Source organism: Neomonachus schauinslandi, chromosome 12 (genome assembly GCF_002201575.2).
Source record: "Neomonachus schauinslandi chromosome 12, ASM220157v2, whole genome shotgun sequence".
NCBI classification, from domain to species: Eukaryota; Metazoa; Chordata; class Mammalia; order Carnivora; family Phocidae; genus Neomonachus; species Neomonachus schauinslandi.
In genome coordinates this window covers 40,381,892-40,405,113 of record NC_058414.1, presented here as the reverse complement: position 1 = coordinate 40,405,113, position 23,222 = coordinate 40,381,892, and the positions used below count along the sequence as shown (strand labels likewise).

General features: G+C 39.5%; 1 protein-coding gene across 1 annotated transcript in view; it reads left to right on the top strand.

The window, feature by feature from the left end:
- Positions 1 to 22,492: 22,492 nt before the first annotated feature.
- Positions 22,493 to 23,222, top strand: part of COL28A1 (collagen type XXVIII alpha 1 chain) — a 163,281-nt gene continuing 162,551 nt past the window's right edge. Inside the window, exon 1 of the mRNA XM_021689683.1 lies at positions 22,493 to 22,616. Coding sequence (XP_021545358.1) covers positions 22,493 to 22,616 — 124 coding nt within the window. The remainder of the gene's footprint in view (positions 22,617 to 23,222) is intronic.

Below are 23,222 nucleotides of genomic sequence, written 5' to 3'. Positions count from 1 at the left end.
GCATTTTCCTTGTGAGTACTGAACTTTTAGTATAGAACTCTGGATTTCCTATAGCTCCTGCTGCATGATATGTATTCAAAAAGAGTTACTGAGTGGGAGAGTGCATTATAGTTTTTAGAAGATTAAACTGTGTCAGGGAACTTAACACACCACTCTGAGGTTACACTACTTGACTTTATCAAACATGGATTTTGTAACGGATGCCAGAGTTGCTACAGTTTAGTCTCGTGGTTTTCTGTTTTGTTTTTTAATTTAAACTTTTGTGTCCTTAACAAGATACCGTTCTTTCTAAGCTCCTTCATGCATGTTGTGGTGATCCAGGATAAGATGTTTGTTGTGGTTTTAAACCAATAAACGACAAAAGTTGAAGAACTGCTTATTTCCTTCTTATTTATTGCTGCCCTTAGCAGCAGTTCAGTTACTATTGGAACATTCTGTGACTGGCTAATCCCAACTCCCTTTATTTCCAACTGATCCAGTAATCAGTCTGCACAAAATCAGTGTGGACGTGAGAGCAAATTTTGCTTTTAGGTATCAAGGGGAAATTAGGGCCCTGGAAACATGTGACATGGCTTAGGTAATCTTTTTACACAGGTTGTGGATGAGAAGATCTGAGATATCTTTTTTTTTTTAAAGATTTTATTTATTTATTTGAGACAGAGAGCATGAGAGGGAGGAGGGTCAGAGGGAGAAGCAGACTCCCTGCCGAGCAGGGAGCCTGATGCGGGACTCGATCCCGGGACTCCAGGATCATGACCTGAGCCGAAGGCAGTCGCCCAACCAACTGAGCCACCCAGGCGCCCGAAGATCTGAGATATCTTAAAATAGTGGTCTTTGAAAAGTATTCAAGCGTACTCCCAAATCAATTACATAGTATCTACTACGTGCCAGATGCTTTCCAACATAGGCTCATTTAACATTGTCTCGTGTTGGGTGCCCTGGAACCATATTTCAAGATGGAGATTGGGATGTAGGATACTTATGAAGGAGGGTTGGGATCAACCCAGTGGAAGGAAGGAAGAAGATGCAGGACGGGGCAGAGGGAGGAGCTGAGCTGTGATTCAATACCAACAAAGGCCTTAGCCAATCCATGAGAAACTTTGAAACTGGATTGGCCCTCCAGAGTTGTCTTGAGTTGGGACAAGGGATTCAGGACTGCATACTACCCCACTGATGTGGATATGTCACTAATGTGATCTGTCCCTCGAAGGACAAGTGGCTTTGAGTGAGGCAGTTTTCTCTGTCAAGGCAGTCCCCAAAGATAGCTGCCAGCTGAAGGCCATCTGCTGACAACTTTCCCAGCAGCTGAAGGACTAAGTCATTTGTTACTGAAGCAGAACATTGAGGAGGTGCATCATGGACTTCACATGTTCATCACGTTTTATGAGGATGATACTGTTATTTTTCCCCTTTTACAAATGAGAAAATTGAGGCACAGAAATGTTAAGTAAATTGCCCAAGATCTCACTCTTTTTCTTTTGAGAGAGGGAATGGAGGGAGGGGCATAAGGAGAAATGAGGGGACAGGCGAAGGGAGAGGGAGAGATAATCTTTTTTTTTTTAAGGTTTTATTTATTTATTTGAGAGAGAGAGAGAGAGAGAGAGAGAGCACAAGCAGGGGGAGGGGCAGGCAGAGGGAGAGGGAGGAGCAGACTCCCTGCTGAATAGAGAGCCCAACATGGGGCTCCATCCCAGGATTCTGGGATCATGACCCGAGCCAAAGGCAGACGCTTAACTGACTGAGCCACCAGGTGCCCAGGGAGAGAGAATCTTAAGCAGGCTCCACAACCAGCATGGAGCCCGATGAAGGGCTCAATCTCCAATCCTGAGATCATGACCTGAGCCAAAATCAGAGGTCGGATGCTTAACGGCTTAACTGACTGAGCCACCCAGGTGCCCTGCCCAAGATATCTCTTAAGTGGTGGAGCGAGGTTAGGAACCCAGGCAATGCGACCCCAGCATTGTGCTTCTAACTATCAAATGGTAGCCACCTGATGCAGTTCTAGGTGTTATTAAAATAATCTTTTAAAACAGAAGTTGGCAAATGTTTTTTGTAAAGGGCCAGATAGTAAATATTTCCAGCTTTCCAGGTTGCACTGCCTCTATCACAACCCCTCCCTTCTGCCATCGCAGCGCAGAAACAGCCGCAGGTAGGACATACACAAAGGGATGTGGCTGTGGTACAGGAAACCTTTATTTATAGAAACAGGTGGCAGGTTGGATTAGGTGGCTAAACTCTTCTTTAGAAAAACATTTAAAGATACAGGAAACACTCATGGTTTATTGTTATAGGAATAAAATCGTATCTAATGGAATAAATATCATAATTCCAACCTTATTCCTTAAAGACTGGAAGGAATAATGGTGACATTTTATTAGTAGATTCCTCTGTGTGGTAGGTTTAAAAGTGATCATTATTTTCTTCATTATACTTTATGTTTTCTAAAATAAAAGTGTAAAGCTTTTTTTAATGAGGAGAAAACCCAGTGAGTATTATTTTAAAGAGTATAGTTGGAGGAATTAGGATGCTTAATTCCATGATAGACAGACATATCATAACCCCGTACCTATGAAGTTAAAGCAGAAATAATAAGGTTTAAGCAGCATCCTAAATGCTTCAGTAACTGGAGCCGTTCTAGGATGCTAACATTTCCTGCTTTGCTCATTACTTCTTCACAGGTCTCTGTTTCATTTGTGGGTAACTTAGTGTTATGGAATGAATGTGTGTGTCCCCCCTAAATTGATATGTTAAAATCCTACCACCCTATGTGATGATATGAGGAGATGGGGCCTTTGTGAGATAAGATCACATGAATGTGTCCTCTGCCCTCATGAATGGGAGTAATGCCCTTACAAAAGGGACCCCAGAGAGCTCTTGCAACCCTTTCCTGCCATGTATGGACATACTGAAGTCAGCACTCTGAAATCCAGAAGAGGGTCCTCATCAGAACTCGACCATGCTGGCACCCTGATCTCAGACTTCCAGCCTCCAGAACTATGAGAAATAAGTGTCTGTTGTTTACAAGCCATGCAATCTATGGTACCTTGTTATAGCAGCCTGAACTGACTAAGAAACTTGGCTCATCCCTTCTGATGAGCACTGAAGCAATAAGGTAGCTGCCATCAAAATACTATCTGATCAGCACTGTTAATCCTAGTGAAACACAGGCTATTGTGCTGCCTGGTATCTTCCCCTCCTTGGATGGGATTTGAGTAAATCACATTTGGGCTTTTGAAACAGATGATGTGGCTAAATTCTGCTAATCTCTCTGCTCCCATAGCCATTGCCCTAGTTTCGGTCTTAATTACTGCTCACCCAGACGATAGTCTCCCAACTGGCCTCTGATTCCTCCATTTCTACCTTTTTCCTCTAAACCATCTCCTCTGTGTGGCCAGACTGATCTTCCTGAGCACATCTCAAGTGACCCTCTTAGGTAGAACTCTTCACTGATTCATGTTCCCTACAGACCAGCCACCAGACTCCTCAGCCTGCAGTTAAGATGTCCATACTGTAAGTCTTACCAGTCAGTGAGAAAGAAAACTTGTGTTTTCAATGGATCAAATTAATTTCAGAATTACCTATACCAGACAATGCCCAAAGCAGTTGTAAAGACAGGCTTCTCTTGGTAATAAGATGAGAAAAACATTCCCAGAGCCATGGCTGAAAGTTAGACAGATATCTAACTATGAAGGTGATGCATTCAGAATCAGTGTTATTTTGAGCAAAAGACCAGGTCACACAAAAACCAAAGCATATCTGATTGGCCCGATCAATAATTTGGAATGTTGCTGAAGTAACATACAATGTATGACCATAAAATCTTCAAATGGATAATGGATTTGATTCTCATGTTCAAAATCTTGGACCATCAGCAGCTTATTTGAGAAGCTAAGCCTGACTTTCTTAGTAAGTATAATTGCAACCCCAGGAAGAAATTCAAGGGGTAAGAAATCAGAAGCATAAAGAGAATCTGAATTAGAATCAGGATAGAAATGGTGAGGAAACAAATTTACTTCCTAAAGGCTAACCCTTTTGGAACTTTTTATCAGTCAATTTTATAATTGCACAGTAGAGTGTATTTTAGCTTTTGAAAAACATTTAAAGTAATCTGCTACTCTAAACTTAAGAAGTATTCAGTTTGCAACACTGTTTATGAGTCTGAGGAAATGTAGCTTATTAAATCAATATATTTTTAATGTATTAGATGTATAAATGAGGTAAAATACATATTAAGGACTTAGAGGTTAATAAATTACATATAATGGTGGATATTCCTCTCTATGTGACATGCACAAAAGCTTCTGGGATATTTAAAAAAGTTATCAACATGAAGATGTCCCCATTCTGGCCCAATATGTTTTTCTCATTTGATCCCTTAACCCATACTAGCTCTAGCCCTACTGAATTGTCCCTAATTACTTTTATATAGCACTTTTCCTCTAACATGCTTGATAGAGTGGGCAGTTAGATGCACATGAGCAAGAGGAGAGACAGGAGGATAACAGATGGACAATTGCTAGGGAGCACCTGGTCTCTGTCTAAGACACTGTCCCATCTCCCTTAGATCAATCCCTTTTGCTTTTTAGCACAGACTGATAAGCAGAAGATACAGGCTACAGGGACTTCCTCAACTTTGGAGCATGGGCTCTTAAGAAAGACCTTGTCCACTAGTAACCCCGAGGCTGTTATAACATCATTATAATACCATTTGCACTGAGATTTGGGCCCCCACCATTGGCTGTGCTTAGGCACTCATGGGGAGATGACTAACACAAACTTGCCTAAAAGGTTGGAGGGGAGGAAACCAAGGCAGATTCAAGGCTGGAGTGATAATAACAAGATGGGGAGGCGGGGAGAGGGAGGAGACCAAATACTCCCCCCATAAAAGAACACAATGAGAAACTCAGCGTCCTGCCACCCACCCTCAGGTCAGCCCACTTCTCTATCCCAGGAGTGTACCTTCACTTTGGGAAATGAAAAATCTTTGCTACTTTACCATTCTATTGGGGCTCTCTACTGAATTCTTTCCTCTGAGAAGACAAGAACCAAGGAATTCCACAATCCACCACCTGGTAACATGACTTTGTTCCAATTTTTTTTTTTCCTGGAATGTCCTTCTCCAAGAATTAGGAAAATTAAATTCTATTCATCCCTTAATATGTATCACTTAGTTCCTCCTTAATATCTCCCATAGCTGGAAGTCATGTCTACCTTTCCAAACTACTTGGCACCCTGTCTTCTGTGCCTCTGTCAGACTCTTTGTCTCTTCACACACACACACACACACACACACACACACACACACACATTCATATACTATAATAATGCTATTACCTATTATTTCACAATATACTTATATAGCTTGTGAATTCCTTGAGGGTAGGATACGTGTTACAGTCATCATTGTTCTCCTCATTATATGTTGAATCAAAATAAGGAATGCATGATGAAAAATTACACAAATATATGAATGCTTCCATTCCAGCTCAAAAATTTAAAAATATTATTGTGTAAACAATATTGAAGGAAATGTCTTAAAATTCAGGTACTCCCACCATGCACAACTGTTTTCATTTCTCTCTTTCTCTTTCAGGATTTATCCATGCTCATACAACATATCTGTTTGAGTAATAAGATGTTAAAAATAGAATTGGCCATGTCTAGCAACTGGCTAAAGAAAGCCCCACTAGACCAGAATGGAACAATAGGTGGTGAATACTCCCACGTTCCAAAGTGAGATGCTACGACCTGCAGAAGTGGAACAGATTTTGTAGCCTGAAGACCCCAAACCCTCCTGGAGGGGGTTCGGAACTGAAAAATCTGAGAGGGATTTCTTTGGAGAAATTCATTTCCAGAGAGTCTTACTTCTAATCCCCTAGCAGAGATCTAAGGGCACTGTTGTCCATGGAGAGCTTGATCTGTGCAAGTAGGAACAGAGCCGTGGGTAGAGAACATGTTGGTCTGCTGTCTGAGCCGTGCCTGAAAACTTGAAAGGCTGGCTGGTTGTTCTGGAGGCTGAGAGGCGCATCTCTTGGGAAAACCTTCACTCCTGGGGTTTGTCAGGATAAACGATGCCTGGGCATGCCCTGCAGACAGGATGAGGGCCACAAGGGTGAGAGAGGCAGCACAGCACAGCACAATCAAATAAGAAGGCTTTCTGCCGGGAGTGAGGTGACCTCAGTTGAGAGCACTGGCAGTGTTCCATTGGTAACAGGCTAGGGTCAGAGAAGGTGGAATTCGACACCCGCCAGAGAAGAGACCTAGTTGGCTTTAAAAGAACGTGGGATGAGAGATCCCCAGTGAAGCAGTCTCCAAAGAAGGAGGGAAGGCTCCACAATGAAGAAGGAGATCACTTTAATACCTTCCAAAACCAGAGCAAGACAGTTGACTTAAGTAGTTCTTTCCTGCTGGTCTACCTGGAAGAGTCAGAAACTGCTCTTCATGAGTGTGTCAAAGGCAGAGAGGCACAAAGTGGGGAAATGGGAAAGTTGACTATGCCCATTTTCCCACTGTAGGCTTCCAGCCTGAAGCAAGCCCTAGCCACGGAGAAGAGAATCTTCAAGCTCAGAGTTTTGGCTACTACTTGGGGATAGACATTTTGATTGTGGGAAGCACATAGTTTTTATGATTAAATGTGAAAGAAGTGATCTTTATATAAAAGACTGATCCAAAGACTGGTGGCACCTGCCTGGGATGTCATCCAAGTGGCAAAAAAAAAAAAAAAACCTTGCCCTCAAAAATAGAAACAAAATGACAGTGGGGAGTAAAATAAAGTTTTATAATGCATCCTATGGAGTCCTGTGTTTTCAATGGGTTGGTGACATTCAAATGGAATCAGAAGGAGCAAAGTACTGTATGCAACTGAAATTTCTAGTCTTTTATAAGTTAATACAAATTATAAAGTGTAAAAATAAATTACAAAAAAGATTTTGCAACTCTATACCAAAATGTTAATTGCATGAACAGTGTGACGTTACACAGGGCTGAAGCCTACAGTTCTGCAGGTAGTGCATTAGATGCCTCCAGGAGGGTCATTTTGCATTGTGATTATTCTGACAATTGTCAGGCTGTAAGAGTCTTGAGAACAAGACACTTCTCTAATTTGGGGTATGATATGTATGTATATACAGTTACTTGTGTAATACTGTAAAGGGAATGACACTATATGTCATGAGAAGCATGCACACATGGTGTATAAATTAAGCAAATGTTCAGGCTATTAAAATATTATTTTGTGATGATGGATGTTGAGACAGGAAACATGGACCAATGGGTGTTACACTATCATCCCCATCATTCAGGATAAATCTAACTCCTCCTCCTATGGGGAGGTGTGGATAATGGGAGGAAAGATACCAAAAGTTATACACTAATATAAGTACCCTAGAAATATGAAAGCAAGGGCGCACTTGCTTGTTAAAGAAAATGGAAATATCAGTCAGCATCCCTGTCAGAATTACAGTCATGTATCAACTGCAACCAGAGATTGAGTAAGGATACAAGGATTTAGCAAAAATAAATGAAAGCGGGGGTGGAGCAAGATGGCAGAGGAGTAGGAGACCTGGATTTCGTCTGGTCTCAGGAATTCAGCTGGATAGGGATCAAACCATTCTGAACACCTACAAACTCAACAGGAGACCGAAGAAAAGAATAGCAGCAACTCTCTGAACAGAAAAGCGACCACTCTCTGGAAGGTAGGACGTGCGGAGAAGTGAATCCAAGGTGATATTAGGGAGGATAGATGGCGGGGGAGGGGCCTCCATCGGCCTCTTCTGGCAAATGATAGAGCCGCGGAGCACAAAATCAGAACATTTAGAAGTCTGCTCCGCTCAGGGACGTCGCTCTGGTGGCTAAGCTGGGGGTGGAACCCTCTCAGGACAGTGTGGTCTCAGGACCCTCGGGGTCACAGAAAGACTGGGGGTGCCTGACTGCAGCAGAGCTCCCAGGTATCTGAGCAGGGAAGCCGGCTGCAGAGATGGAGCCAAGGCACAGGCTCTCAGCTCGGGGTTGCCGAAGACCGTGATCCGGGGCACAGTTGGGCCACTGCCCCTCCAGCAGGGACCCAACAAGTGGCAGATCCGCGGAGATTCCCCTTCCTCCCCCGGGAGGAGCAGCGTGGGAATGCACCAGAGGGATCTGCTGGGTTTGGAGACTCCACCTGGGGTCGGGTGCCAGAGATAGAAACGCTTGGTCACAGGCCGGGTGAGCACGGAGTGCGGCCGGAGACCGGGGAGACGGGAGTGACTGACTGCTTTTCTCTGGGGGCGTAATGAGGAGCGGGGCCCTGAATTCTCGGCTCCTCGGCAGAGATTGGGAAGTCGCCATTTTCACTCTCGGCCTCCAAAGCTGTAAGGAAAGCTTGCAGGGAACAAAAGCTCCCGAGAGCAAACCCGAGCAGATTACTTAGCCGGGAGGGGGCAAGGGCGGGGCAATTCCGCCTCCCGCAAAGACATTTGGGAACCACGGCAACAGGCCCCTCCCCAGAAGATCAGCGAGAACAGCCAGCCAAGACCAAGTTTACCGATCAATGAGAACGGCAGAACTCCAGCACTAGGGGAATAATGCACATAGAATTCATGGCTTTTTTACCATGATTCTTTAGTCTTTCAAAGTTAATTTTTTTTAACTGTCTTTTTTTTTAAATTTTTCTTTTTCCCTTTTTCAACCAACATCTTATCAATCCCTTTTTTAAAAAACATTTTTATTTTTCATTTTTAGAGTCATGTTCTATCCCTTCATAGTAGTTACCCGTATTTTTGGCATATATATATAAGTTGTTCTCTCTTTAAAATTTTGAGATAGTTTCTTCTGACAGATCAAAATGTACCCTAAATCTCTAGTGTATGGTTTTTTTCTACTCCCCTGCCTGATCACATTCTCTCCCTTTTTTTTCTTTTTTCTTTTTTTAAATCCTCTTCTTTCTTTTTTCAAACAACTTCTTATCAATTCCTTTTATAAAATTTTTTATAATTTCCATCTTTACAGTCATATTCCATCCCTTCATCATATCAACCCTTATTTTTGTACATATATAAGTTTTTCTTTCTTTAAAATTTTGGGAGGCACTTTCTTCTAACAGACCAAAATACACCCAAAATCTAGTGTGGGGCACTGATCTATGTACCAGCCTGATCATATTTGATCATATTCTGTTTTTTTTTGTTTTGTTCTATTTTTGTTTGTTTTTATCTTTATCTTTTTTTCTTTTTCTTTTTTCTCTCTTTCCCTTTTTTCCCCCCCTACTTCAGGTCTTTTCTGATTTGTTTAAAGTATATTTTCTGGGGACGTTGTTACCCTGTTAGCATTTTGTTCTCTCGTTCATCTATTCTCCTCTGCACAAAATGACAAGATGGAAAAAATCACCTCAACAAAAAGAACAAGAGGTAGTACCGACTGCCAGGGACCTACTCAATACGACATTAGTACGATGTCGGATCTAGAGTTCAGAATCATCACTTTAAAGATACTAGCTGGGCTTGAAAAAAGCATGGAAGCTATTAGAGGAACCCTTTCTGGAGAAATAAAAGAACTAAAATCTAACCAAGTGGAAATCAAAAAGGCTATTAATGAGGTGCAATCAAATATGGGGGCTCTAACTTATCAAAATGACCCAAATCAACAAAATCCTGAATGAAAGAGGAGAGATCACAACCAACACCAAAGAAATACAAACAATTATAAGAACATATTATGAGCAAATCTATGCCAGCAAATTAGACAACCTGGAAGAAATGGATGCATTCCTAGAGATGTATCAACTACCAAAACTGAACCAGGAAGAAATAGAAAACCTGAACAGACCTATAACCACTAAGGAAATTGAAGCAGTCATCAAAAATCTCCCAACAAACAAAAGGCCAGGGCCAGATGGCTTCCCAGGGGAATTCTACCAAACATTTAAAGAAGAATTAATACCTATTCTTCTGAAACTGTTCCAAAAAATAGAAATGGAAGGAAAACTTCCAAACTCATTTTATGAGGCCACCATTACCTTGATCCCAAAACCAGACAAAGACCCCATCAAAAAGGAGAATTACAGACCAATATCCCTGATGAACATGGATGCAAACATTCTCACCAAAATACTAGCCAATAGGATCCAACAGTACATTAAAAGGATTATTCACCACGACCAAGTGGGATTTATCCCTGGGCTGCAAGGTTGGTTCAACATCTGCAAATCAGTCAACGTGATACAATACATTAACAAAAGAAAGAACAAGAATCATATGATCCTCTCAGTAGATGCAGAAAAAGCATTTGACAAAGTATAGCATCCTTTCTTGATCAAAACTCTTCAGAGCATAGGGATAGAGGGTACATACCTCAATATCATAAAAGCCATCTATGAAAAACCTACAGCAAATATCATTCTCAATGGGGAAAAACTGAGAGCCCCCCTCCTAAGGTCAGGAACGTGGCAGGGATGTCCACTATCACCACTGCTATTCAACATAGTATTAGAAGTCCTAGCCACAGCAATCAGACAACAACAACAAAAAAGGCATCCAAATCGGCAAAGAAGAAGTCAAACTCTCACTCTTTGCAGATGATATGATACTTTATGTGGAAAACCCAAAAGACTCCACCCCAAAACTGCTAGAATTCATACAGGAATTCAGTAAAGTGGCAAGATATAAAATCAATGCACAGAAATCAGTGGCATTCCTATACACCAACAACAAGACAGAAGAAAGAGAAATTAAGGAGTCAATCCCATTTACAATTGCACCCAAAACCATAAGATACCTAGGAATAAATCTAACCAAAGAGGCAAAGGATCTGTACTCAGAAAACTGAAATTGAAAGAATGAATGAAATTGAACTGAATGAAAGAAATTGAGGAAGACACAAAGAAATGGAAATCGTTCCATGCTCATGGATTGGAAGAACAAATATTGTGATGATGTCAATGCTACCTAGAGCAATCTACACATTCAATGCAATCCCCATCAAAATACCATCCACTTTTTTCAAAGAAATGGAACAAATAATCCTAAAATTTGTATGGAACCAGAAAGGACCCCGCATAGCCAGAGGAATGTTGAAAAAGAAAAGCAAAGCTGGTGGCATTACAATTCCGGAATTCCAGCTCTATTACAAAGCTGTCATCATCAAGACAGCATGGTACTGGCACAAAAACAGACACATAGATCAATGGAACAGAATAGAGAGCCCAGAAATGGACCCTCAACTCTATGGTCAACTAATCTTTGACAAAGCAAGAAAGAATGTCCAATGGAAAAAAGACAGTCTCTTCAACAAATGGTGTTGGGAAAATTGGATAGCCACATGCAGAAGAATGAAACTGGACCATTTCCTTACACCACACACAAAAATAGACTCCAAATGGTTGAAAGACCTCAATGTGAGACAGGAGTCCATCAAAATCCTAGAGGAGAACACAGGCAGCAACCTCTTCGACCTCAGCCGCAGCAACTTCTTCCTAGAAACATCGCCAAAGGCAAGGGAAGCAAGGGCAAAAATGAACTATTGGGACTTCATCAAGATAAAAAGCTTTTGCACAGAAAAAGAAACAGTCAACAAAACCAAAAGACAACTGACAGAATGGGAGAAGATATTTGCAAATGACATATCATATAAAGGGCTAGTATCCAAAATCTATAAAGAACTCATCAAACTCAACACCCAAAGAACAAAGAATCCAATCAAGAAATGGGCAGAAGACATGAACAGACATTTTTCCAAAGAAGACATCCAAATGGCCAACAGACACATGAAAAAGTGCTCAACATTCACTTGGCATCAAGGAAATCCAAATCAAAACCTCAACGAGATACCACCTCACACCAGTCAGAATGGCTAAAATTAACAAGTCAGGAAATGACAGATATTGGCAGGGATGCGGAGAAAGGGGAACCCTTCTACACTGTTGGTGGGAATGCAAGCTGGTGCAGCCACTCTGGAAAACAGTATGGAGGTTCCTCAAAAAGTTGAAAATAGAGCTACCATACGATCCAGCAATTGCACTACTGGGTATTTACCCCAAAGATACAAATGTAGGGATCCGAAGGGGTACGTGCACCCCGATGTTTATAGCAGCAATGTCCACAATAGCCAAACTGTGGAAAGAGCCAAGATGTCCATCAACAGATGAATGGATAAAGAAGATATGGTATATATATGCAATGGAATATTATGCAGCCATCAAAAGGAATGAGATCTTGCCATTTGCAACGACGTGGATGGAACTGGAGGGTATTATGCTGAGCGAAATAAGTCAAACAGAGAAAGACATGTATCATGACCTCACTGATATGAGGAATTCTTAATTGCAGGAAACAAACTGAGGGTTGCTGGAATGGGGGGGGTGGGAGGGATGGGGTGACTGGGTGATAGACACTGGGGAGGTTATGTGCTCTGGTAAGCGCTGTGAATTGTGCAAGACTGTTGAATCTCAGATCTGTACCTCTGAAACAAATAATGCAATATATGTAAAGAAAAAAAAAAAGAAGATAGCAGGAGGGGAAGAATGAAGGGGGGGAAATTGGAGGGGGAGACGAACCATGAGAGATGATGGACTCTGAAAAAAAACTGAGGGTTCTATAGGGGAGGGGGATTGGAGAATGGGTTAGCCTGGTGATGGGTATTAAAGAGGGCACGTTCTGCATGGAGCACTGGGTGTTATGCACAAACAAGGAATCATGGAACACTACATCAAAAACTAACGATGTAATGTATGGTGATTAACATAACAATAAAAAATTTAAAAAATAAATGAAAGCATTCTATGAGAATCAATTTGCTATGTGGAATTTATAATACAGAAAATTGTATATGTAGTTATTATTTGTAAATTGCATACCACACACTCTTTCTATCAGTAACATTTGTAATAAACTTATATAAATTTGTGTACACACATACGTTTTTCCAGAGAACCAATTGTTAAATACTCTTCAACAAACCACTGGATACCGTGCTTCTTCATTTCTTTCCCTTTCCTAGGCCAATTAAGCTCTTTGATTCTGCTTCCTTAGTATTTCTTAGAATTGTTCACTTCTTTCCATCCCCACTGCTGGTACTTGAGAGCCTTTTCTCTCACTGGTATTTTGCTACATTTGCTAATAAGTCTCTCAGTCTCCAGGCTTGCTTTTCTGCAATTAATTCTTCACACAGCCACCAGAGTGATTTTCCTAAAATGAAAATGTGATCATGTCACTCCTCTGCTTAAAACTGTTCGGTGGCTTCCTGTTGTTTTCAAGGTAAAATCTAAACCCTTTAACATGGCAGCAAAGAAATGCCTACTTATCATCTGCTCCCTGCACTTCCAACCTCCATGTCACAGTCTGGACTGGGCGCCCTCTTCACAAGTCTCTTTTATAGATATTATTGTACTAGACTGCCATTACCTTGTGGGGTTTTTTGCCAATACTTTGTTTTGAAAAATTTCAAACATACAGAAAAGTTGACAGAATTATAAACTCACTACCCACCATCTAGATTCCACGATTAACACTTGATCTATAACTGACATATTTGTTCTCTCATATATCTATCTAGGCCTTTATCCATTTTCTTTTTATATGATGCATTTACTTCTTTTTTAAATTTTTTAATTTTTTATTTTATTTTTTTTAAAGATTTTATTTATTTATTTGAGAGAGACAGAATGAGAGAGAGAGAGCACATGAGAGGGGGGAGGGTCAGAGGATGAAGCAGACTCCCCGCCAAGCAGGGAGCCCGATGCGGGACTCGATCCAGGGACTCCAGGATCATGACCTGAGCCGAAGGCAGTTGCTCAACCAACTGAGCCACCCAGGTGCCCTTCCTTCTTTTTTTTTTTTTAAAAAAAAAGATTTTATTTATTTATTTGAGAGAGAGAGAGACAGAGATAGCTAGAGAGCATGAGCGGGGAGAAGGGAGAAGCAGGCTCTCCGCTAGGCAGGGAGCCCGACACAGGGCTGGATCCCAGGACCCCGGGATCATGACCTGAGCTGAAGGCAGATGCTTAAGTGACTGAGCCACCCAGGCACCCCTCATATGATGCATTTCAGAGTAAGTTGCAGATAACAGTACACTTTTCCTCCAAACACATCAGCACGGTATCATTAACTTGCGTTTGTCATTTGATTACATAAAAAAATATTTTTGGTAAAATTTGCCATTGCCTTTTACTTCCTTATTTTTTTCACTGGGCTGAAGTGACTGGCCTTATTTCTTTTCTATCCAATGCCTCACACATAGTTGGAACCATATGTGAGTTAATGTTTGTTAAATAAATGCATTTGAGATTTCATCAGATGTTAGTTTCTTGATTCATATATAAAACTAATTTTGTCACCCCCTTTGGCTTATTCTCTTATTCCCCTACCCAGAAAATTTTTTAGAAAGCAACTTACATTCTATCTGTTCAGAATCATAGGCAATTAAGAATTTTAATCTGTTAATGCTAGTAGACAAGCTGACTCTCACACTGTGTCTTTCCACAAAGCCCCACAAGGTGGTGCCCAAATATCTTTTTTCAATCAAGAGTCCCTCAGGACCCAGGGTCAGTCCTAATTTGTGTATTTGGCATTTCTGAATTTCGTCAATTAACATAATGGAAAATATATAATTAAGTAAAAATTACTTACATTAAAATTGTACATATGTAATTTCAGAATCTATAGTTCTGGATATAAACAATAAATGATTATAATAGATACCTTATATCTGTGTAGAGTTTTATATTATTAAAAGATTTTTCATATCCCAAGATAGCAAAAATATTAATTCACCTCAGGTCTCTTTCACTATAAACTTTGTTCATGAATAGTTTACTTTTAGTACAGAATTTAAAAGAACAGAAGAAGAAACAAACTATTGCCCAGGAGAAACTATATAATTTAGATGTAACTCAAAAAGCAGATGAGTCTCTTACCTCAATTAGGGACAGTGTTGTGTAAACCAGAGTTGTAATGGGTTGATATAATGTGGGATAATAAGTTATTTAGTGTTCTTTTTTCTTTTTTTTATTATTATGTTATGTTATTTAATGTTCTTAAAAACATTTTAGTTCCAGAAATTTGATAGTTATTTTAAAAATTTCTTTTTTTGGATATTCTTATTAAATCCCAAATGGACTGACTAGAACACTCAAATGGGTATTGAGTTTCTGAAACTTATTCATACAGATGATATCTTCTTATATAACTGGCTATATTTTGATCAGGTATCAATAACATGCACCATAGGTCACTGAAACCTGTGTAATAATCCTCAGCTGCTCAGGCAAACCAACCCAAACCTGGAGGACAAAGTTCTTCAACTCAGGGTTCTAACAATTGGTATGCATTGCCTTTGATGGCCCAGGCATTACACAGTGAGATGTGAGACTCGTTATGTGCAGAAATTTAGCCTGTGATAATTTTCCTGAGCCATTTGCCCCTAAAGTAAATCCATATTTTTCAAGCATAAATTGTCGGCCATAGGCCAGCCTCCTTTTTCTCCTGCTGTGCCATAAGCCCAGATGGTGCAAAGGCCAAGAATCCTCCTGGGGGCTTCAGGGTTAATTAAAGATGTCCAGCTGCCACACGAAGATAAACTCTATTCCCTCACTGACTCATGGTATGGCCTTCGGGTGGGCCTCAAAACCTGCCCTCTAGTTTCTCATCTGGGAAATGGAAGAATCAAAGGAAAAATGGTATCTAAGTTTCCTTTTAGTTCTGAGATTAGATACTATTCTTTGCCTCCATATAAGAAAAGCTTAAATACCATCTGGTGGAGAATCAAATAATTCACCCAAATACAGTACAACACGTTCTAATACCTGAAAGTAAAATCAACTGAATGAAAAATAGAAAATATTTTCCCTATGAAAACAAGAGTTTGGTCAAAGCTTAAATAGATCCAACCTTTCCTTTGTGGTGGATTCTGCATGAAAAATTTAAGACTGCCCTATCCACTGATGAAGGGAATAATTTAAGAAAGAAAAAGCCTGAACATTTCAACATTTTTAAAGAAAGATTTTAGTGATCCTAAGATTGGTACACTGGGCTGTCACTGTGGTCTAGGGCACTGTGTGTTGCATTTGGGATACAATTATTCAAGTTGGGGACCAAATGACAAACAATGAAGCAAGATATATCAGGGAGTAAGTAATACAAAACATAAGTGAGTAGAGGGAAGGTGGAAGAGTCAACTCAATCAGAATTTGGTGAGGGGAGGTGAGATGTAGTCACGCTGCTCCAGACTGAAACCATGCCGCATTGCCTACATTTTATGACCAATGATAATTTTCATTTCCTTGTTGTCTTTGAATGCTTTTAATCCTTCCCTTAGTTGACAAACTGGACCAAATCCATTTTGGTGTTCCTCTAATTTCCTGATGAATGACGAGAGAGAAGGTCCAAGTCATACTCGTGGAGCCAAGCAGGATGGTGAATACAGAAACTTCGGAGCTTTAGGGCAAAAATTAGAAATTCTTTTAAAAAAAAATCTATATCAAGATTTTATTCTGAAAGAAATAGAAGGGGACTTCCAATGACAGATTTTTCCAAACTGGGCAAAAAGGCCTTTGACTTCTCCTTTCTCAGTTGATAATGTTCTTTTCTACTCTGGGTCAGCAGTGAAAAAGGTGGCCAAAATTGGGAGAAGAGTGTGAAACATTACCCTATACCTTGGTCTTGGTCCAGATGTATAACTTCCATACAAGTTTGAGCTGATACATTACTAGCCTTTTTAGTATTTCTATAACCTCATGCAGATAAAACCTTCTGATATATACAAATCATCCCAGACTTGGATTCTTTTTTTTTTAATTTTATTTTATTATGTTATGTTAATCCCCATATATTACATCATTAGTTTTTGATGTAGTGTTCCATGATTCATTGTTTGCATATAACACCCAGTGCTCCATTTAGTATGTGCCCTCTTTAATACCCATCACCGGGCTAACCTTGGATTCTTTTTAAATGTTTCCAGACCCCAAAATACCAGCACTACTGAAATGGAGATCTTGGCACTGGTACCAAAACAAAGAAAGCCAACATAGATTCTACTGAGGTAGAGTATTCAAGATTTTTGAAAAAGTTGAAAAAAGATTTCTTGTCTAGTAATGCTCTGGAAGAGAGCAATCTGATGTATCACGGTTCTCACGTGAATGATAGATACTAAAAAATTACTTTGAATAATCACTCATTTAATAAATATTTATTGAGGGCTTACTCTAGACCATTATAGTTATAATAGTAAAAACAGCATGTTCTTTCTTCTATGAAGACTTTGCTACAGCCAGCACTGTGCACTGCAAGTAATAGAAAAATTATATATATATATATTTTTAAAGATTTTATTTATTTATTTGACAGAGAGAGATACAGCGAGAGAGGGAATACAAGCATGGGGAATGGGAGAGGGAGAAGCAGGCTTCCCGCGGAGCAAGGAGCCCGATGAGGGGCTCGATCCCAGGACCCTGGGATCATGACCTGAGCCAAAGGCAGACGCTTAATGACTGAGCCACCCAGGCACCCTGAAAAATTAGAGATATTAAGGTAGATGTTGTCAAAGGAGGTAGGGCCCCTATAAGCAATAATAAAGCCATAGTGAAAACTCTAAAAAAAACCCCAAGACTTTGCTACAGAATAACTGTCAGAAGGGCATGAACTCCAAGTTGACTTTTCTAGCCATCGTCTTTATCCATGTGCTCTTATTTGGACTGTGTATGTCTAATTGCACACTAATTCAAGACCATCCATTAGGATTAAGACTGCAGTCTTCACCCATGGCATCTTGTTTCTCTGGGAGCAAAGTGAATTGCCTTATATAAACGGACAGGACACAAGAATTTCTTTGGAGTCATCTACCTAATCAACCTAGTGCTGATGGCCACACCTGGGAATGAAAGGTGGCAAACCTTGGGTTTAGGTTACTCTATTTGGCTTTGTGGGATGGAAGGACAGGGATGAGCAGGCAGGACTCCAACCCGTCCCCAACTTCAGTCAAAACAGTTCCGAAGCAGGAGGGCTTTAGTCCCCATCTCCCCTCCAGGAGTTACTTGTTTGCTTCTTATAGGTATATTATCCTGCAAGTTGGTATTATACCCCCAGAAAAGAGGGAGGTGACCTTCTAAAAAAAATGCCACTTCCTTATCCCCTGATTCTCATCTCACAAAAGTGACAAGTGTGGCTAACATCCACAGGCTATATAAGATATATACGGGGTTGCTTCCTGGGAAATTCCATTTGTGCTTCGGCAGGGTACCCACTGTTTCTTCTTTCTGTTACCAAAGCCTCACAAAACTTCCTCAGTTCTTCAAAAACTGCTTTGTGGTACAGAGACAATGAAAACACGGACATTCACATGGGTATGTAATTTAATGATGCGGTAGTTGTGATAAGTGAGGCTCAGGGGTCAGCTACATCTGAGTTGAGATATCATTCTGGCATTCTCTAACACTGGTTTGACCATGGGAAAGTGACCGCACTCCTCTCTGCTTCAACATCCTCATCTGTAAAACGCAAAATCTTACAGCACTTACTGTCTGTAGGTGGCGGCGCTGTGAGAGACTTAGGTGCCGTAATGTATATGAAAAACTTAGCGCAGTGCCTCACACCTGGTAAAGTGTTCATGAAATGGAAGCTATTATTGTTGCAATAAGCAGATCTGTAAATGTAAAAATGCCTTCCTAGGAAAGCTGGTTTTAAATAATTATGGTGTGAACATTAATATTGCTATCTCTGATCATCTTGGTACTCTCTGTCTTCTGTTGAGAAGCCTGTCTGTTAGTTGTCTAGGAGTCCAGTGGCTTCTTGGCAGTATGTTCTGCACTGATAAACATCGACTTAAAATGGGTCATAACCACGAAGTAGAAACTAACAAAAAAGAGAATGGAGCCACTTGAGTGACTACCTTTCTGGGACAGAGAGCTCAGAATATTGACCACTGTAAACCTAGCTCCTGTGTTATAGTTTGGAAGGATCCTGATAGCTAATTAAATTCACTCCCTCATTTCAGAAATGGGAAACTGAGGTCCCCATATGAGAGACAGAACCAGGGCTAAATTCAGATCACTCTTTTGACTTTTTATTATGGAAATTTTAAAAAATCACAGATGTAGAAAGGCTACAATAATGAACTTCTCTATACTCTTCATCCAGCTTCAATAATTATCAACCCATTGCCTCTCTTGAAAAACCTGTTTTGGGTCTGAGTCTGTTGTCACTTACACTCCCTCACAAAGCTGTTCAGAGCCAGTAACACACAGAGCACACCCCAGGCAAAGAAAGGTAGAAATAGAAGGAGGACACGGTATGAGAAACAGCAGGCTGTCAATAAATGCCTAAAATGTAGAAAATCTGCTCAAGTTATTTTTATAACAGTCTGGAGAACACAGACTTGTTCTGAGAGGACACTGTTCCTTTAAATTACTTACTGATCCCACCCAGATCTTGCACCCTGGCCAAATGCCTGACCACTCTTGCTTTAACTTAGGCTAATAAACATGAATAAAAGATTGCAAAACTTCCAAGACCAAAGACAATTTTTACTTCCACAGAAAAGAACAATATCAAATAGCCAACTCCATCCCCAACAATGGTCCTTGCTATTGGCATTTGCTTAATCAGTCTTTAATTCCTGTTTGACAAACTTTATAAGGTAAGACATAACTGTTTTATTTTAATCACTTGAAATCAGAAACCACCTAGGCACTGCGGAAGACTAAGGGGTTTGCCTACTTATTATGTGAAGAAAGCTTATCAAAAATTTCTATCCTCTGCCATTACTTTAATTATTAGAAAAATATAAATAATTGTTAAAATGTCAACATTTAAAATTTATTTCAAAGTTTAAAATTGAATTTTAATTTGCAGTCTACTGCCTAGCGTTGCAATGATGTTAATACCTTTCAGGACCTCTTTTTCTTAATTTGGAACATATTTTTATAACTCAGTATTAATTACAGAATATTTTATAATTTGGCTGGTTTGGCAATTTGAATAAAGTCTTCTTTTGATAATTTTATCTTTCTGTGAAACAAATGAGATGCAAACACTGTGAATACAATTGGTAAACTGTGCCGAAAGAATTTTATTTTTGAAAAATCACAAAATATAAAGTCTCTTGGATTTGTTGATTCTGATATTAACCCAAGATAAATTTTAGGCAAAAAAGGCAAATATATGGCATTTGGTTAAAGATAATCATTGTTTCTACACTTATAAAATGTAACTTATAATGAACAGAGAGGTTTATGTTTCTTTTATTTAACTAATGGAATTTTCCCCCAAAACCTATTTTGCTTGTATATGATATGTAAATGAGAGAAAGGTAAGAATTACTAAAAACTGAGGCAAAATAAAATATGGCAAAAATGGTTAGAAATGGTGTGCTCTTAAGATGCCAAACTAATAAAAAAGAAAGAGATTTTAGGAAGGCAGTAGAACTAAAAACCAAAGGTATAAGAGTGTCCTCTAGCTAATATCAGTAAAGAGAGGGGAATAGTACGACTGCTTAGGGAGAGCTGGATAAAAAATATCAGAGCAAATAGTAATGAAATATGAGACATAATGGTTAGTGCTAATTAATAAGTGTGATAGTGAACATTGTATATACAAAGCTTCAGCTATGCAATCATGATTATATGCCAAAAAACTATATGAGCAAGTGCTTAGTTTTAGGAAAGACGAGTCTTTATTTAAAGACAGCATTTCTAAAGCCCAAAATGAGGCCTATAAATGAGGAGAAAGTGGTTTTCTGCTTAGGATCCTGCATGGGAATTACCTTCTTTAGAGTTGTATTGATCATGTGTTTGTAAAATCTCTCTACTTTCAATGAAATTAAATTCTCAGTCTCTTATTTCCAGAACTTCTGGGACACTTTTTGTGGTATGGGCTCAACAAAAGAGAAAGGTTGTATGTAATACCAGGGACACGGTGTTATTCCACCTGCCCCCCTCCAAAGACTATAGCAGCTACGTTTTGCTACATAGCCTTGTTCTTACACTAGTCTTCAGAGTTAAATGTGTACATCCTTCTGTATTCTTCTCTTTGGTTAACAAGGAATTACTTGGGGAGGGGTGTCCTTTATGTGTTCCTTTTCCTCAGCAAACTCCTTGTTCTTCTTCTTCTTTTTTTTTTAACACCCAGCTGTCTTCACATCTTAACACACCTGGTCTGAAGAACAGTTGACATTGGCCAATTGCACTTGATGCACTTGCCAACAGAGGTGCTTAGCTATACTGATACAAGGTCAGCTTCATAAACTTCCTGCAAGACCATGTCAGTTGAGGAGCAGATTTTGGCATGGAGCCATCTATTGGTTCATCCTCAACCCAACAGCTTCGATTCCTTTTTGGGTTTCTCCATCTGGCATGTATGAAAGAAACCAGTCATCCATTCCATTTCTCACTGCCTTTGCATATATTTCTGCCTCCTATTTGAGCCTGGAAAAATCGTGCTTATGGTTTCCCAGTTCCCATTCCCTGAAGGCAAAGTGAAGGAAAATGCGATTTCCTTTTCCAGAACTTTTGAAGTCAATATAGTTTAAGAAGGAAAGCATTTCTAAACCATACAGAACGTTGGTTCACAAAAAGCTTTCTTGTTCCTTCTCAAGTACACTGGGCTAGCCCCGCATGAGTCTTCTCTTGCCAGGGAAGCCTGTGGGTTTAAAAGTCATTTGGTGTAGAGCTGGGCATATTGAGAGATGAAGATGGCTGTAGATTTTAATACAGGATTAGATTTTTCGTTGTTAATCTATTCAGAAAAACAGCTTCACAGGAATGTTCAGAGGAAGTGCTTCTGATTTCAATCTTATTTCTATCATTTCTTCACTAGAAGAATGGTGTTGCTGCGCAAATCTATTATTTTTGCTCTCATACTCTTGATTCATTGGATATGTATACAGCTGTAGTCCAGCTTGGAACTCTGTTGTAGATGAAGTTTCCAAGTAAGAATATAAAGAGAAATGGTGTTCTATGGGAACTGGAAGGGTGATTTCATTTTTGACTTGCCTTTTGAACTCACTGAAGTTGTGCATGTATTATTAAGACTGAAATGATGGTGGTTCTCTACAACCTTGTAAAAATATTGAGATTGTCAGGAATTAGTTATAATGAAACAACAATGTAGCAATCTGATATCACCTTGAAGAATGTGACAATGTCAAAAGAGAGCCTGTGCTTGAACCATAGTCCATCATATAGAGTGGGACTGAAGTGTTTTTAAATGGCTTTTCCCACTCTCTGCTCCCCATAATAAAATGGGCAATTCAGATTACTTGGATGTAATTCTTTGACTATATAGAAATATTCACTAATAAATGTTTGGTTGTAGTGCCATGATTCACTTGGATTAAAATCTTTTAAAATCCCAACGTGGATGTTTTTCTGTAAATATGAATGAAAACCTTTTGCTCCTGTCACATGCCAGTTTTCAATTCTGTCAGCTTTAAATTAAAAATAGCGAACACTGTACTTTACGAAAGTATTTATAACTGATTTTTCTATTAAAGGTGTTACAAGACAGATGACTTTTCACCATCTACCATAATGTGGAACAGACATTTTGTCTTCTATCTCCTGCTTTTGCCAGCTTTTATAAGTCAAACAATACATGGACAAAGAAAGAAAGGATCAAAGTCCAATTTACTTGCAAGGAAAAATGATCTCCAGGGTAAAGGAAAAAATGTTTTGTTTTTGTTTTTAATGATTAGTTTTAGCCTGTTAAAACACTAATATGAATTTTTCCAAATAGCAGTTGATGCAAATAGCAAACCATATATATAAACATATATGTAACATTCTATTTTAATATACTTATATTACGATAATAATATACTCTCTATACTTATAGAGCATACTTACAAAAACATCAGGTGTTTTAGAGCCTTTGTACATTTATTATCTCATTTGAGCCTCACAGTAGCTTTGTAAAATGGGAATGACAGAGACTGCCACTGTCATAGATAAAGAAATTGAGGCCCAGAGATATTAAGTGGCACATCCAAGGACACTGGCAAATTAACTAGTAAGATCTAGAATTCGAACTTAAGTTCTCTGCTTTTATGTTTCTTTCCCCCTCCTTGCTACAATGTGATGCGTGTAGTCATTTTCTCCCTTGATTTAAAAAAAGCTAAAAACAAAACAAAAAACCACGCACCAAAACAAGATGGGGCCTCACCAATGTGACACACAACCTGAGAATCAGGCAGAGCATTATTTACTTCTCAACAAATTTGCCCAATATTTGTTGAATTTTGGGGTGCCTGGGTGGCTCAGT